This window comes from Mirounga leonina, unplaced genomic scaffold, assembly GCF_011800145.1.
Source record: "Mirounga leonina isolate KUSES-001 unplaced genomic scaffold, KU_Mleo_1.0 Mir_151, whole genome shotgun sequence".
NCBI lineage: Eukaryota > Metazoa > Chordata > Mammalia > Carnivora > Phocidae > Mirounga > Mirounga leonina.
Window position 1 is genome coordinate 6,801,284 of NW_023270377.1, and position 13,092 is coordinate 6,814,375.

Genomic DNA, 13,092 nt, shown 5'->3' on the forward strand with positions numbered 1-13,092 from the left:
TATCTAATCTTAGGAAAATCTAGAGACATAAATGTTAAAATCCTGAGTTTAACTATTGTCCCAGTTATACTTTAGGCAAAAAATGCAGAAGACGCTATGCCCATCCACAGCTGCTTGTATTTGCCATTTTTGGCATTCCATTAATTTCCAAAAAGAAAAAAGAAAAGCAAACAGCTAAGGGCAACCTCAGAAGAGAAAAAATAACCTGACACAATGACTACTACATAGCTGAAACTTATAAGCATGAAATGATTTGAAAGACAATTACTCATACAAAAAAATACTAGATTTACAAACAACTTTTCCAGTACATAAACTCTAGTGAACAGAAGTTCCATTTCTGAATATTCATTTAATGCTTCCAAATTTTATGACTGTTTGAGAAAAAAAGGGTTACATGATTTTTACCTGCTCCAAATGTTTGAGACCCTCTTCATCATCTGGCTCTGTGGAAACGCTGCCCATCCCAGGAGCACCTACGACCGGCGTTTCAACTGGCCGGAGGGCAGGACTAGGATTGGGAACAGGCGGTGGAAGTATGAGAAGAGGAGAGGCTGTATCCGAAGGAATCTGTGACAGGGGCTGCTGGACATCAGAAACCATTTCTAAAGGAAAAACACATAGAAAGATGAAAACCCTTTAAACTATACAGACTCCTATGAAGAATGTATCATCAAGTTAGGCCGTTCACTGAGTGGGCTCAACAGAACTGTGAATGTTGTCAGGAACACTGCAGATACTTCTTAGGGAGAAGTGTAGTATTTCTCCCTACAGTGACAGAAGTACCTCTACAGAAGGGCACAGTCTAAGGATTAAAAGATATCTACGAGGTCCTTCTACAGTGCCTGCCTGTGTCACTAGGGCATCCGCCCAACAGTTACACATCTCCCTCTTGAAAGCAAACAATCGGTCTAATACCTTCTTTGTAACATGTCTCCATATAGCAGACCATTAACAAAGCACTGCAAATCTTCTCAAAAATACCGTAACTCATCATCAAAACTTTGATTACACATATCTGCAATTATCTTGAATAAATACCTATTTCAGGTGATAATTAATGTAATTCAATACAGTACAGTCTTAAGGATAATGAAGAGCATTTGGGAGTCAACCTGGACAGTGCAGGAAGTTCTTCTCAATAAGAACAAAGACTGCAAAAGAGGTTCTGTGTTGGTCCCTATTTCTAGCCTCTCAGTATGCGGGCTAAAGAAGGGAAAGGGGATGGGAGTAATTAGATACAAATGCAGTTTCCCCTTTGAAACCTTGTTTGTTCAATTACAGACAGCTTCTCCAAATTCCTGTTCCTCTCCGGAACTCTTGCCTTTCTTTGCCAAACTTCTTAAAAGAACAGTCAATATACCACCACCCCCCACACCTGCTACACTAGGACTTCCACTCACTAAGGACTTCCATTCACTCACTAAGCTTTGTTCTAGACATAAAACTCTGAAAAGATATCCCTGGTTTAAGCCCTCAAAATATTAGTCTATTAGGCAAAAAAGATAATACAAGCAGATCTTTATAATATTGTATTGCTATGTCAGGAATAGTGCTGGTTGTTTAAGAGAACAGTGCCTTAAAGTCCCCAAATCCAATGGCTTTTCCTAGTCCTCTTCATCTGACCTCAGCAGCCCGATCCTAAACTGAAACCTCCCTTCCTTACTGTCCCTTCACTCTAGGCCACTCTTGCCTCTGAAGATTTTCTCTGGCTACTCTTTTTTTTTTTTTTTTAAAGATTTTATTTATTTATTTGACAGAGAGAGAGATAGCGAGAGTAGGAACACAAGCAGGGGGAGTGGGAGAGGGAGAAGCAGGCTTCCTGCCGAGCAGGGAGCCCGATGTGGGACTCGATCCCAGGACCCTGGGATCATGACCTGAGCCGAAGGCAGACGCTTAACAACTGAGCCACCCAGGCGCCCCTTCTCTGGCTACTCTTTACCAACCCTCTAAAAATAGGAATTTTTCCCTAGATGACAAATATACATATGCTTTATCTCCCTTCTATTCTCATCAATCTGGAGCTTTAATCTTTAATGCATATCTATGAATACACATTCTGGACTCCATCCTAAAATCTCCTAGAATAAGGTCCCAGGCATCTACATTCAAGAGAATGAACCACAAGTAATTTGGGGGCACATTATAACTGAAAAATGACTACTACTACTATCAAACAGGTCTCAAAATGGACAAGTCCCACAGTGCCTGACAGACATTCAAATACTTGAATTCACTCACTAAGCTTTGTTCTAGACATAAAACTCTGAAAAGATATCCCTGGTTTAAGCCCTCAAAATATTAGTCTATTAGGCAAAAAAGATAATACAAGCAGATCTTTATAATATTGTATTGCTATGTCAGGAATAGTGCTGGTTGTTTAAGAAACAAGAGAAGATCGCTAACCTAGCTTGGGAACTTGGGGTGGGATGGAGTTTCAGGCACAGAGCATTTCAGGCACAGAGAACAGCATGTGCTAGGGCAAGGAGACAAAAAAACAAGGCACATTTCAGTACCTAAGAGGCTGTGAGGCTGGGGAACAGAGTACAAAGAAGACAGAGATGGCAATGAAACCGTACAGAAGCAGGCAGATGCCAGGTCATGCAAGGGCTCACATGCCATGTTAAAGGTGTGATTTCCTATGGTGACTCAACCAATTAACCCTTCAACATCAAGCATTACAATGTTATTTTTAACTATGCGCAAGAAGAAACATGGAAGTAAACATTAAAACTGCCTACTAAGCTATATGAGCAAATTAAAATCAAAACAGTAACATTGGAGAAGGGGATATACTTTAAGCTTATTCTCTAGCAAAGATGGTAGGACTTCCACAGATCCATCCATGTTCTTTTTGGCCTCTTTTGGAACAACAGCAATTTGGTATGCCTTCCGGACACACATCAACCACTATATGAAAGGAAGATACCTGTCTGATGTGGGAATCAAATTACTGCAGAGGATCCTAAACCCTGTCTGCTCAACTGATACCAAGATGGCTATGTCATAACACCCTAGGAAGTGAGATTCCTGAGTTGTACCCTTGCTTCTTCTAACTCTGTTTTGGTGAATTTGGGGAAGGACAAGGAAACAGCATTTGATGGGGTTTACTGGTAAAATAATCTAATCCAATAATTTACCAATAGGAGAGGTTCTACAAGGCATAAACAGAAGCCCATCTTATCAGTGATCACTGGCCTGTCTGAGGAGAATCCGGTTTTATTTTTTTTAAGATTTTAAAATTTATTTATTTGACAGAGAGAGACACAGCGAGAGAGGGAACACAGCAGTAGGAGAGGGAGAAGCAGGCTTCCCACTGAGCAGGAGCCCGATGCGGGGCTCGATCCAAGGACCCTGGGATCATGACCTGAGCCAAAGACAGACGCTTAAACGACTGAGCGACCCAGGTGCCCCCAGAATCCTGTTTTAGCTTGTCCACTCTCATAAATACATACCATCCCCTCTGCTGGGCACTTTGGTTGGTAGGCTAGTTTCCGTCTGACTCTCTTCCTCAGTTTTTTCCGTTTGCTCAGTTTGGGGTTCCTCTTTCCTCTCAAACTGTGGTGCTTCCTGAGGCTGATGGTCTGAAGGAGTACCTGGTCTAGCAGATGATGAGGAAGTATGGGATGTTTCCTCACTAGCTTCTGTAATGTGAAGTATTCTTAAATTAACAACTTAGGAAACTTTTGATTTGAAGAAGAAGGTAAAAGACAAAAATGAGCCTTACCAACTCCTACTCTATCTGTCTTCTCTCCCTCTTTCCTATTTGTCTTATCGGGTTCTTTGGCTTCTTCATTATGGCTGCTCTCAGAGTCAGAGCACTCCCCACCTTCCTCTACAGGCCGGAAGTCCATCTCCTGCTCTTCTGGAATCGGCTCTTTCTGTACTTTCTGTATCAAGAAAATAAAGCCAAAGGTCAACAATACCTTTGGCTTTGCTGGCAGGTCAGTGCCTGTCATAACACTTAAAACAAATTTCTTACCTTTAGAGAGAGGAATGCTCCAGAGGAGTCAAATGTACCCATCTCTTCTTCAGCATCCTCTAAGCACCACTCAGGCAAGCTATCCCGGTCATCGTCTATGCTTCCACTGCCAGAGCGCACCCGTCGGTAACCCCGTTCATCATCCCGATCTCGAAAATCAAACTCAAACCTTCGCCGTCGCTCCATGTGTTCCCGCCAGCCTGCAGAACGAGGGCCATCTGGGATGAGGAGGAGGATACAAACCTTAGGAAATTTTTATGACAGTATTTGAGAAAAAAAATCACGAATACGAAATAAAGAAGAAAACTATGACTGGCTGTGAATTCAAATGATCAACCTACTAAAGAGAAAATTAGGCAAATCAAATGAAATTCAGAGCTCAGCATACGTATGACATCACTAAGTGACAACAGTGGTTATCTTCAGTAAGTACTGAGCCACACAACATACTCTAAAGCTTTGAAAGATAAATTTTAAACAAATCACTTTTAAAGGACACTTGATTCAAAGTATACACTCTAAATAAGCTTTAGGTATCTGACTGAAATGTCGATGAGTCATTCACATGGCATACTCTTAGCCCAGGCTTATAACACTAGCTATCTTTCCACACTGAAGTCCATGCCTTCCCTCTGGCAGGCCTTAAACACATTTCTTTCTTCTCATGAAAATATCATTCTTGATGTATAAGACCAACTCCCTGTGGCAAATCCTAACATCAAACTCATCATGCCTATTTGCTAGTGCCAAGATTCCATTTGTAATTCTGATTCCCAACAAAAAGGCATGGAATTATAGCACTGACAGATGTCAGAGATATTATACAGCCCCACTATTCTAATTTTATAGTTTAAGAAACAAAAACTCTGACAGAAGTAACTTGCATTGTAGCAAAGCAGAACTAGAATCTAATTCTGCATCCTCTACTGCTTTTTCCACAATAAAATGCTTACTTTCCTTTCCCTTTACTCTCATCTCTTAATTCTCCCTAGGGAGTTTTTATTTCTGTATAATACCCCCTGGGATATTCCTAAATCCACCCCAGCATACTGTTTATTACATCTACTTTCCAACAGAAAAAAGACTGCCTAAGAATAAAAGATGCCAGTTAAGGTATTTTGTTTTTTAAGAAAGGGGAACTCTTTTTTTTTTTTTTTTTTTAAGATTTTATTTATTTTTACAGAGAGAGAGGCACAGCGAGAGAGGGCACACAAGCAGGGGGAGTGGGAGAGGGAGAAGCAGACTTCCCGCCGAGCAGGGAGCCTGATGCGGGGCTCGATCCCAGGACCCTGGGACCGCGACCTGAGCCGAAGGCAGACGCTTAATGACTGAGCCACCCAGGCGCCCCAAGAAAGGGGAACTCTTGTTAATATCTGACAAACCTGAGTCTAAGAGAGTCTTAAAAAGAGAGGCAGGTTTTAACCTATTAAAATTTTCTTTGACTGCTTTCTCTGTGGGAGATACACAAAAGAAATGAGCCAAAAAATTCAATGTTCTTACTACTGAGGCCCAATTTGCTAAAACCAGCAATCTAAAACTCAAACTGAAAATGAGAAGGCAAAACATTAAAATGCCCAAAAGAGGTGGCTACTTATAAATCACTCACAGAAAAGGTAAGAAAACATTATTCCCATCCTCCCCCATCTTTTACTTACAAAAACTATTACACTTCTATGAAAACTAAAGAACTTTATATCCAGATTGCTTAAATACAAACCTAGAATCATCACTCAAAAGAAGTACTCATGATCAAATGTTGAATTCCAGAGTACTCTCTCTATTACTATCATTTCTAAACCGTCTGTTAAGTATGCACCATGATAGGAATCTATCCTTCTAGGCATCTGGCTCATGTTTTCCTCTTACTGAGTTTCTTAAGTTCAGCTCCCAAAGTGGATGCTTTGCTGTCCTTAATCGTCCCATCTCCCATACATATTCAGTTTTGAGCCCCACTTAAACCAAATGTAGAAGACACATCCCTAGCTTATGAAGACTAACCACTGCTTTTTAACGTCTTACAATATCAGAATAAAGTCTGCTACAATTTTTATAATATAAAAAATTAGTCAAAATCATTAATTTAAACATTAATCAAATCATAAAATAACTATAATCTAAGAAATGTTAAGAGTAATTTACAACTTAAGTTAATCAGACTTAACTTTTAAGATGCTGGGTTGAAAAAAATAGATGGTATTTTTTAAAAAAATGCTTATTTCCACTGTTTTTTCAGCCCCATATATTATATACCCCAAACTGTCTTTTAAAAATATATCAATAAAAAATTGGGGGAAATTGTTAAGTTAATAACAAATAAATCAGACATGGAAATTGAATATCAGAAAGAAAGATTTAAGAAAAAGACAACATATGTCCAAAATCTAAGTTGTTGGGGTGAGGAGGGTCAGTGGTAGAAAATACACTAAAATTTTACTTTAACTAACTCTCTTTAATAGAATCGACATCAGACATTTGGGCTCACAAACACTGTTGGTCTTCTAAAACATCCACCTTGTTTGTTTTTGATCCGCTGGAATTTCTCTTCTCGCTCAGCCCAGACCCTGTCCATTCTTTCACTGAATGCTTGTTGGGAACATAGTCTACAAACCCTTTTGCTTACGGGCAAGCTCAGCACAAAATGCCGTGATGCCTTGAAGAGAACTATAACATCTGGTTGCCCAGCACCCAGACTCATGAGAATTGCCTAGATAGGTGTGATGTCAACAATGCCCACTCATGACAGAAAACTCACCCAAGAGGCAACCATGAGGAGCTGGGGTAAAAGCATCAAAATTCTATACAAAGATTAACTTCACTATGTTTCTACCTATCCATAACTACCTAAAGCACTCTGAATGTTTTTATAATGTTTACTCAGGCTGAGACTAGTGATTTTGCTAATAACTTGATTTTAAAATATAAATGAAAACAGTTTAATTATGATTTCTTCTACTAAAAGTTAGCTTCTTTGGCATATGGTTGATAACGAAAATAATGTTATGCACATGAAATTCATAAGGCAAATACTATACACTCTCCGTGCACTTCGGTTCTGCATGACCCCACGATTCAAACTACAGTGGCATCTGATTATCATGAGGCATGGAATCAGCACTTTGGTAGGGGATGAACTTTGACACAAAGCACCAGTGTCTTCAATTACCAGCATATCTAATGTCAGGGAAGAACAGTTTGAAGCATTCTTAAGAGTCAAACAGAAGAACTTACAAAAGCACTAATCACTACTATTCTCTCTCCTTTTTCTAAAGTTAGGACAAAAGAATGAACTTATGATTATTGTTTTTGACCTGGGTTTAAAGTTTATCCTTCAAATAAGCATAAATCACTTTTTCAGGACAAAAAAAAAATTGAAAGAATAAATCTTTTATTATATAGGAAAAGTACCCATTTAGGGAGAGCACATATTCCTTAGTGAGCATATAATTATACATTTGTAAGTTTTAAAGCATGCTGAAAAAATACAAAGATTTAGTGTTAGACAAAACCTGACGGAGACCCTCTCACGTTTTTTGCAGTTAAAGACAGGTGCTTCCCATTAAACCACACTATCTGCTCCAGAAAAATAAAAATGATTTTCATAACTGAAGAGATAGAGGGAATCTTCATGCTGAAATTTTTTTTGTAGTGGTAAGACTGAGTGTGGTAACATAAATAATTGAGTCCTCTCTCTTGTTTTAACCTGTTCATCTTTTCTGCTTAAGCGGTAACAATTTCAACCAAATACTCCCTTATTTTGGTCCCTGCGCTCACTCAGCAGGAGCCTTACCAGGGCTGTGGGGCCGCCACCTCTCTCCGTCCCGTCTCGGTCCAGCTAGTCGCCAACCTCCATCTTCATCCTCTCCATTTTGTTCTTCTCTAAAAATACGCCAGTTTTCACTTTCTGATCGTATAAATTCATGCTTTCTTCCCACCGATGTTGGTCCACCTTCCTCAAAATTTGGTCTCCCTGTAATGAAAATAAGGAAACATGTGCCTCAGCCAAGAAGGATTCTGAAAGCAGACTGGAAGGTTCGGATCACGCTTTTGTGCAGATGTGCCTACTCCAATGCTCAGGAAGTATGAATAACAGAACTGCTGCAGACATATGCATCTAGTATTGGACACATTTCTTAAAGTGCAACATTCACAGACTGGGCAATTCTTTCTTAAACAAATAATATGTGCATTATAAAAAGGGGATGCAATGAAAAGTGAACCAACCTACCTTACCAGCACATACTACTGTTTTTAAAGTCATACAAGAATTTTCAATTATATGATGTGTCTTTTTTTATTTATTTAAAGATTTTATTTATTTGACAGAGAGAGAGAGAGAGAACACAAGCAGGGGGAGTGGGAGAGGGAGAAGCAGGCTTCCGGCGGAGCAGGGAGCCCGATGTGGGGCTCGATCCCAGGACGCCAGGATCATGATCTGAGCTTAAGGCAGACACCTAATGACTGAGCCACCCAGGAGCCCCGTGTCTTTCTTTATTTTAATTAACTTCTACTGGTGATTTTCTGCCCAAATAGGGTATCTATAAAATTCAACCTATCTTTTATCCTAAAAATCACTGTAAACTCAAAAGTAGACAAGGTGAACTATAATTTTTCATTTTCATTTACTCTAACATCTATTACATTATAGGCATACAACAAATTGCTTCTGAACAGAATGCAAAACTAAGCTATGTGTAACCTAATGCCAGTCAAGAGTTCCATTAACAATGAAAGAGAGCCTAGTATACCAAATAACTAAATTGGTACTTTCAAAAGATTAAGATAATTCCAAACTGTGCAAATTATTTTTTTACTCACTATCCCACGTGTGCTAACATACACAATTTGTAAGAGATTATATAAAATCTCACATTAAATTAGTTGAAAATCCAGAACATACACTGATATCTTCCATTTATAACCTATAGTTACCTATACGTCAGTAACAACCTCAATTCTTTGTACTAAACCACCATGAAAGTGAAAGAAAGTTGTACAGTTGCATCTGAAAATGAGGGAATTCTAATTTCTGGTCATGCTCTTATATTCCATTTCATATGTATTAAGATTCAATACCCTGTTTGCCCAAACACTTACTAGGTTGTTACCACATGTTATTCTTTTGAAGGATAAAATATCTGGAAATTTGCTGGGCAAACTACTACCTGTTTTCTTAATACAGCAGGCAGCCTCTAAGATAGCCCCCAACAAACCCTGCCTCCTGGCTATTGTGTAATCCCCTTGCCTAAAGTGTGGACTGCACTTACTGGCTAGCCCCCAACAAATGGAATACAGCAGAAGTGGTAAGATGTCAGTGCCAATTAAGTTAAAAACGACTGTGACTTCCATCTGGGATGCTCTCTCCGTGGCAATCCAACTGCCCTGTCGTGAAGCAGCCCTGTGGAGAAGCTCACATGGCACAGAACTGGGGCTTGCCAACAGTCACATCAGTAAGCATGAAAGCGGATCCAACCCCAGTCAAGCCTTCAGATGACTACAGCCCTGGCTGACACCTTAACTGCAGCCTTGCAGCCTCATGAGAGACCCAGGTCAGAGCCAACCAACTAGGCTACTCCTTCTGACTCACAGAAACTGAGATAATGTTTGCTGTCAGGATACCTACATCAGGATACCTAAGTTTTGAGGTATTTTGTTACACAGCCATAGATAATAAAAACACTCATCTAAAAAAAAACAAAACACTCATTCATCCGGTTTATTCTTCATAACAATCTTCAATATTTGAAGTTATCTTGGGGCGCCTGGATGACTCAGTTAAGTGTATGCCTTCGGCTCAGGTCATGATCCTAGGGTCCTGGGCTCAAGCCCTGCCATCAGGCTCCCTGCTCCCCTGCTCAGCAGGGAGCCTGCTTCTTCTTCACTTGCTCCCCCCTTGCTTGTGCTCTCTCTCCCTCTCTGTCAAATAAATAAATAAACATTTGGAGGCGCTGGGTGGCTCAGTTGGCTAAGTGTCTACCTTCAGCCCGGGTCATGATCCGGAATCCTGGGAGTAAGCCTCATGTGGGGCTCCCTACTCAAGAAGAGCCTGCTTCTTCCTCTCCCTCTGTCCCTCCCCCTGCTCTTTCATTCTCTCTCTCAAATAAATAATTTAAAAATATATATATTTGAAGTTATTTTTCCTATTTTAATAAACTGAGACTACCGAGGCTCACAAGGATAACATAAGAGAACTGTCCAAAATCACAGTATTTAAATGGCATAGACAGGATTCAAATGTTAATCTTCTGACTCATTCAACAAATATTTATTGCACATTAAGTGCCAAGTTTTATGAATTCAAATACAGATATATTCCATGTCTGCCCTTGGGTTCAGAGGCCTGCCAGGTTCTCTTGCTCAAAATAAGAAGGGCAACCCATTTTACAAAGTACCACACCTACTATATGACTTGATGAAAAATGTAGCTATACTCACAAAAAAAAGGCAAACTTAAGGAAATCCCTAATACAGAGGCACCTGGGTGGCTCAGTTGGTTAAGCATCCAACTCTTGATTTTGGCTCAGGTCATGATCTCAGAGTCATGAGATCGAGCCCCGCATCAGGATCCATGCTCCGCAGGGAGTCTGTTTGAAATTCTCTCTCTCCCTCTCTCTCTCTCTCTCCCCCTCTCCCTCTGCCCCGCCCCACACCATGTTCTCTCTCTCTCTAAAATAAATAAATCTTTAAAAAAAAAAAATCCGGGGCGCCTGGGTGGCTCAGTTGGTTAGGCGACTGCCTTCGGCTCAGGTCATGATCCTGGAGTCCCGGGATCAAGTCCCGCATCGGGCTCCCTGCTCGGCAGGGAGTCTGCTTCTCCCTCTCCCACTCCCCGTTTGTGTTCCCTCTCTCGCTGTGTCTTTCTCTGTCAAATAAATAAATAAAATCTTAAAAAAAAAAAAAAATCCCTAATACATAGACAGATAAATAGAAACATATATAGATAAGTGATGGGAAATGGCTTTTAATCCACCAATCAATCACAAGCAGTATGTGCCAGGTACCATGCAATGATTTGGGAATACAGGAGTAATCTCATGATGGATGAACTAGACGAAACATTCACTTTCTTTCACCTACTTTTACACTAAGCCATTGAAAAACTAATGAACATAGCAAAGCAAGCAGAAGAGCACAAATGGCAAAATGCTTAACTCATCAAAAACTGGTCACTATAATTTTTTCTAACAGATGATACACTGCAAAAAATTAAAATTATTAAAAATAAAAATACTGGGGCGCCTGGGTGGCTCAGTTGGTTAAGCGACTGCCTTCGGCTCAGGTCATGATCCTGGAGTCCCGGGATCGAGTCCCGCATCGGGCTCCCTGCTCGGCATGGAGTCTGCTTCTCCCTCTGACCCTCCTCGCTCTCATGCTCTCTGTCTCTCATTCTCTCTCTCTCAAATAAATAAATAAAATCTTTAAAAATAAAAAAAAATTAAAAAAAAAAAATACTAGTAATCCCTCAATCTTAGAAACAGAACTCTATCTCTAGTTAGCTTTTACTTAACTTTATTTTTTCAGAGTTGCAATCAGTATGCCTACTATTTTGTATAGCAAATACTTCTCTGTGATTAATACCAGCATACCTTGCTGCTACAGTATAATCTACTAGATTATTCCCCACTGGACATTCACTTTATAACCAATTTTTGTGAACTACAGATAATGAGACAAGAATACCTGCTTTTCTGAACAATGTCTTCTGAAAAAAACTTCAAAAGACTGCAATTACTAGGTCAAAAGACAGACTTCGTCCACTGCCTTTTTCCCTCAAAAAAAAAAGGGTCAAATCAACACACCATTTCACATTATTGACACTAAGTGCTGCTATCCTTTTAAAATTTTTACTACTTTAATAGTTGTAAAGTGCTACACTGTGGCTCAAATACGAATTTTTCATATCAAAGATTTTTCGTGTTGTTTAGTGACTTTATGTTCCTTTGTGTAAACTGTTTATATTTTTTTCTAAACTAACAGCTTCTTTGCCTTTGGACCTATCAGTCCTACATATATTTTTCATGTTAGTACCTAATAAGAAAAATATAAAAAACACGATAGGGCAGGGGCACCTGGCTGGCTCAGTCAGAAGAGCATGTGACTCTTGATCTCGGGACTGTAGGTTCAAGCGCCACACTGAATGCACTGAATGTAGAGATTACTTAAAAATAAAGTCTTAAAAAAAAAAAAAAGAAAAGAAAGAAGAGGGCAAAAATAGGGAAAATATAAGAAGAAATAAAATCTGACTTTTCTACTTATTTAAAACTATCTTGTAATTTTCAACCCGTACCTCATAATGTTTGAATGACTATGCCATGCCTTGTTCCAAAAACGATCTGAGACCAGTATTTTGAAGATAAAGAAGAGTACAGTACTAAACAAAGAATAAAAATCCTGGAGTCACTACACCTAATTTTAAATTTTGGCCCCAATTCGGATCTATACACCATGACTTAAAAAAAAAAAAAAAAAGACCCAATTCCCAATTTAAAAGTGTGTAATTGGAGGGGGAGATGAACCATGAGAGACGATGGACTCTGAAAAACAAACTGAGGGTTCTAGAGGGGAGGGGGTGGAAGGATGGGTTAGCCCGGTGATGGGTATTAAAGAGGGCACGTTCTGCATGGAGCACTGGGTGTTATAGGCAAACAATGAATCATGGGACACTACAGCAAAAACTAATGATGTAATGTATGGTGATTAACATAACATAAAAAAAATAGTAAGTGTGTGTGTGTTGAGGTAAAGCTGCCTAAATTTACATGAACACCAGCCCATTTTTAGTTCAAAAATCCTGTAACAAAGGAGTTCAAATTTTGTCACTGAGTGCTTGTTTCCTCAACTGCAATATACTTTTTGATATGTCAAATATTATATAATTAATAACTGCAATAGGAAGATTAAGGTGATAACTTCTCCAGTAAACCAAGAAAAGGGCGCCTGGGTGGCTCAGTTGGTTGAGCGACTGCCTTCGGCTCAGGTCGTGATCCTGGAGTCCTGGGATCGAGTCCCGCATCGGGCTCCCTGGTTGGCGGGGAGTCTGCTTCTCCCTCTGACCCTCCTCCCTCTCATGCTCTCTGTCTCTCATTCTCTCTCTCTCAAATAAATAAGTAAAA

At 39.7% G+C, this 13,092-nt stretch overlaps 1 protein-coding gene across 7 annotated transcripts in view; it reads right to left on the reverse strand.

Moving 5' to 3' along the window:
• GIGYF2 (GRB10 interacting GYF protein 2) overlaps positions 1 to 13,092 on the reverse strand; it is a 149,978-nt gene that overhangs the window by 53,861 nt on the left and 83,025 nt on the right. For 5 of the 7 annotated variants that reach the window (XM_035006842.1, XM_035006840.1, XM_035006839.1 and 2 more), the window contains 5 exons: positions 7,770 to 7,949; positions 3,983 to 4,200; positions 3,728 to 3,890; positions 3,456 to 3,644; positions 409 to 605 (listed from right to left, as the gene is read on the reverse strand). In XM_035006842.1, coding sequence (XP_034862733.1) covers positions 409 to 605; positions 3,456 to 3,644; positions 3,728 to 3,890; positions 3,983 to 4,200; positions 7,770 to 7,949 — 947 coding nt within the window. The remainder of the gene's footprint in view (positions 1 to 408; positions 606 to 3,455; positions 3,645 to 3,727; positions 3,891 to 3,982; positions 4,201 to 7,769; positions 7,950 to 13,092) is intronic. The other 2 variants (XM_035006841.1, XM_035006845.1) reach the window with 1 other exon arrangement.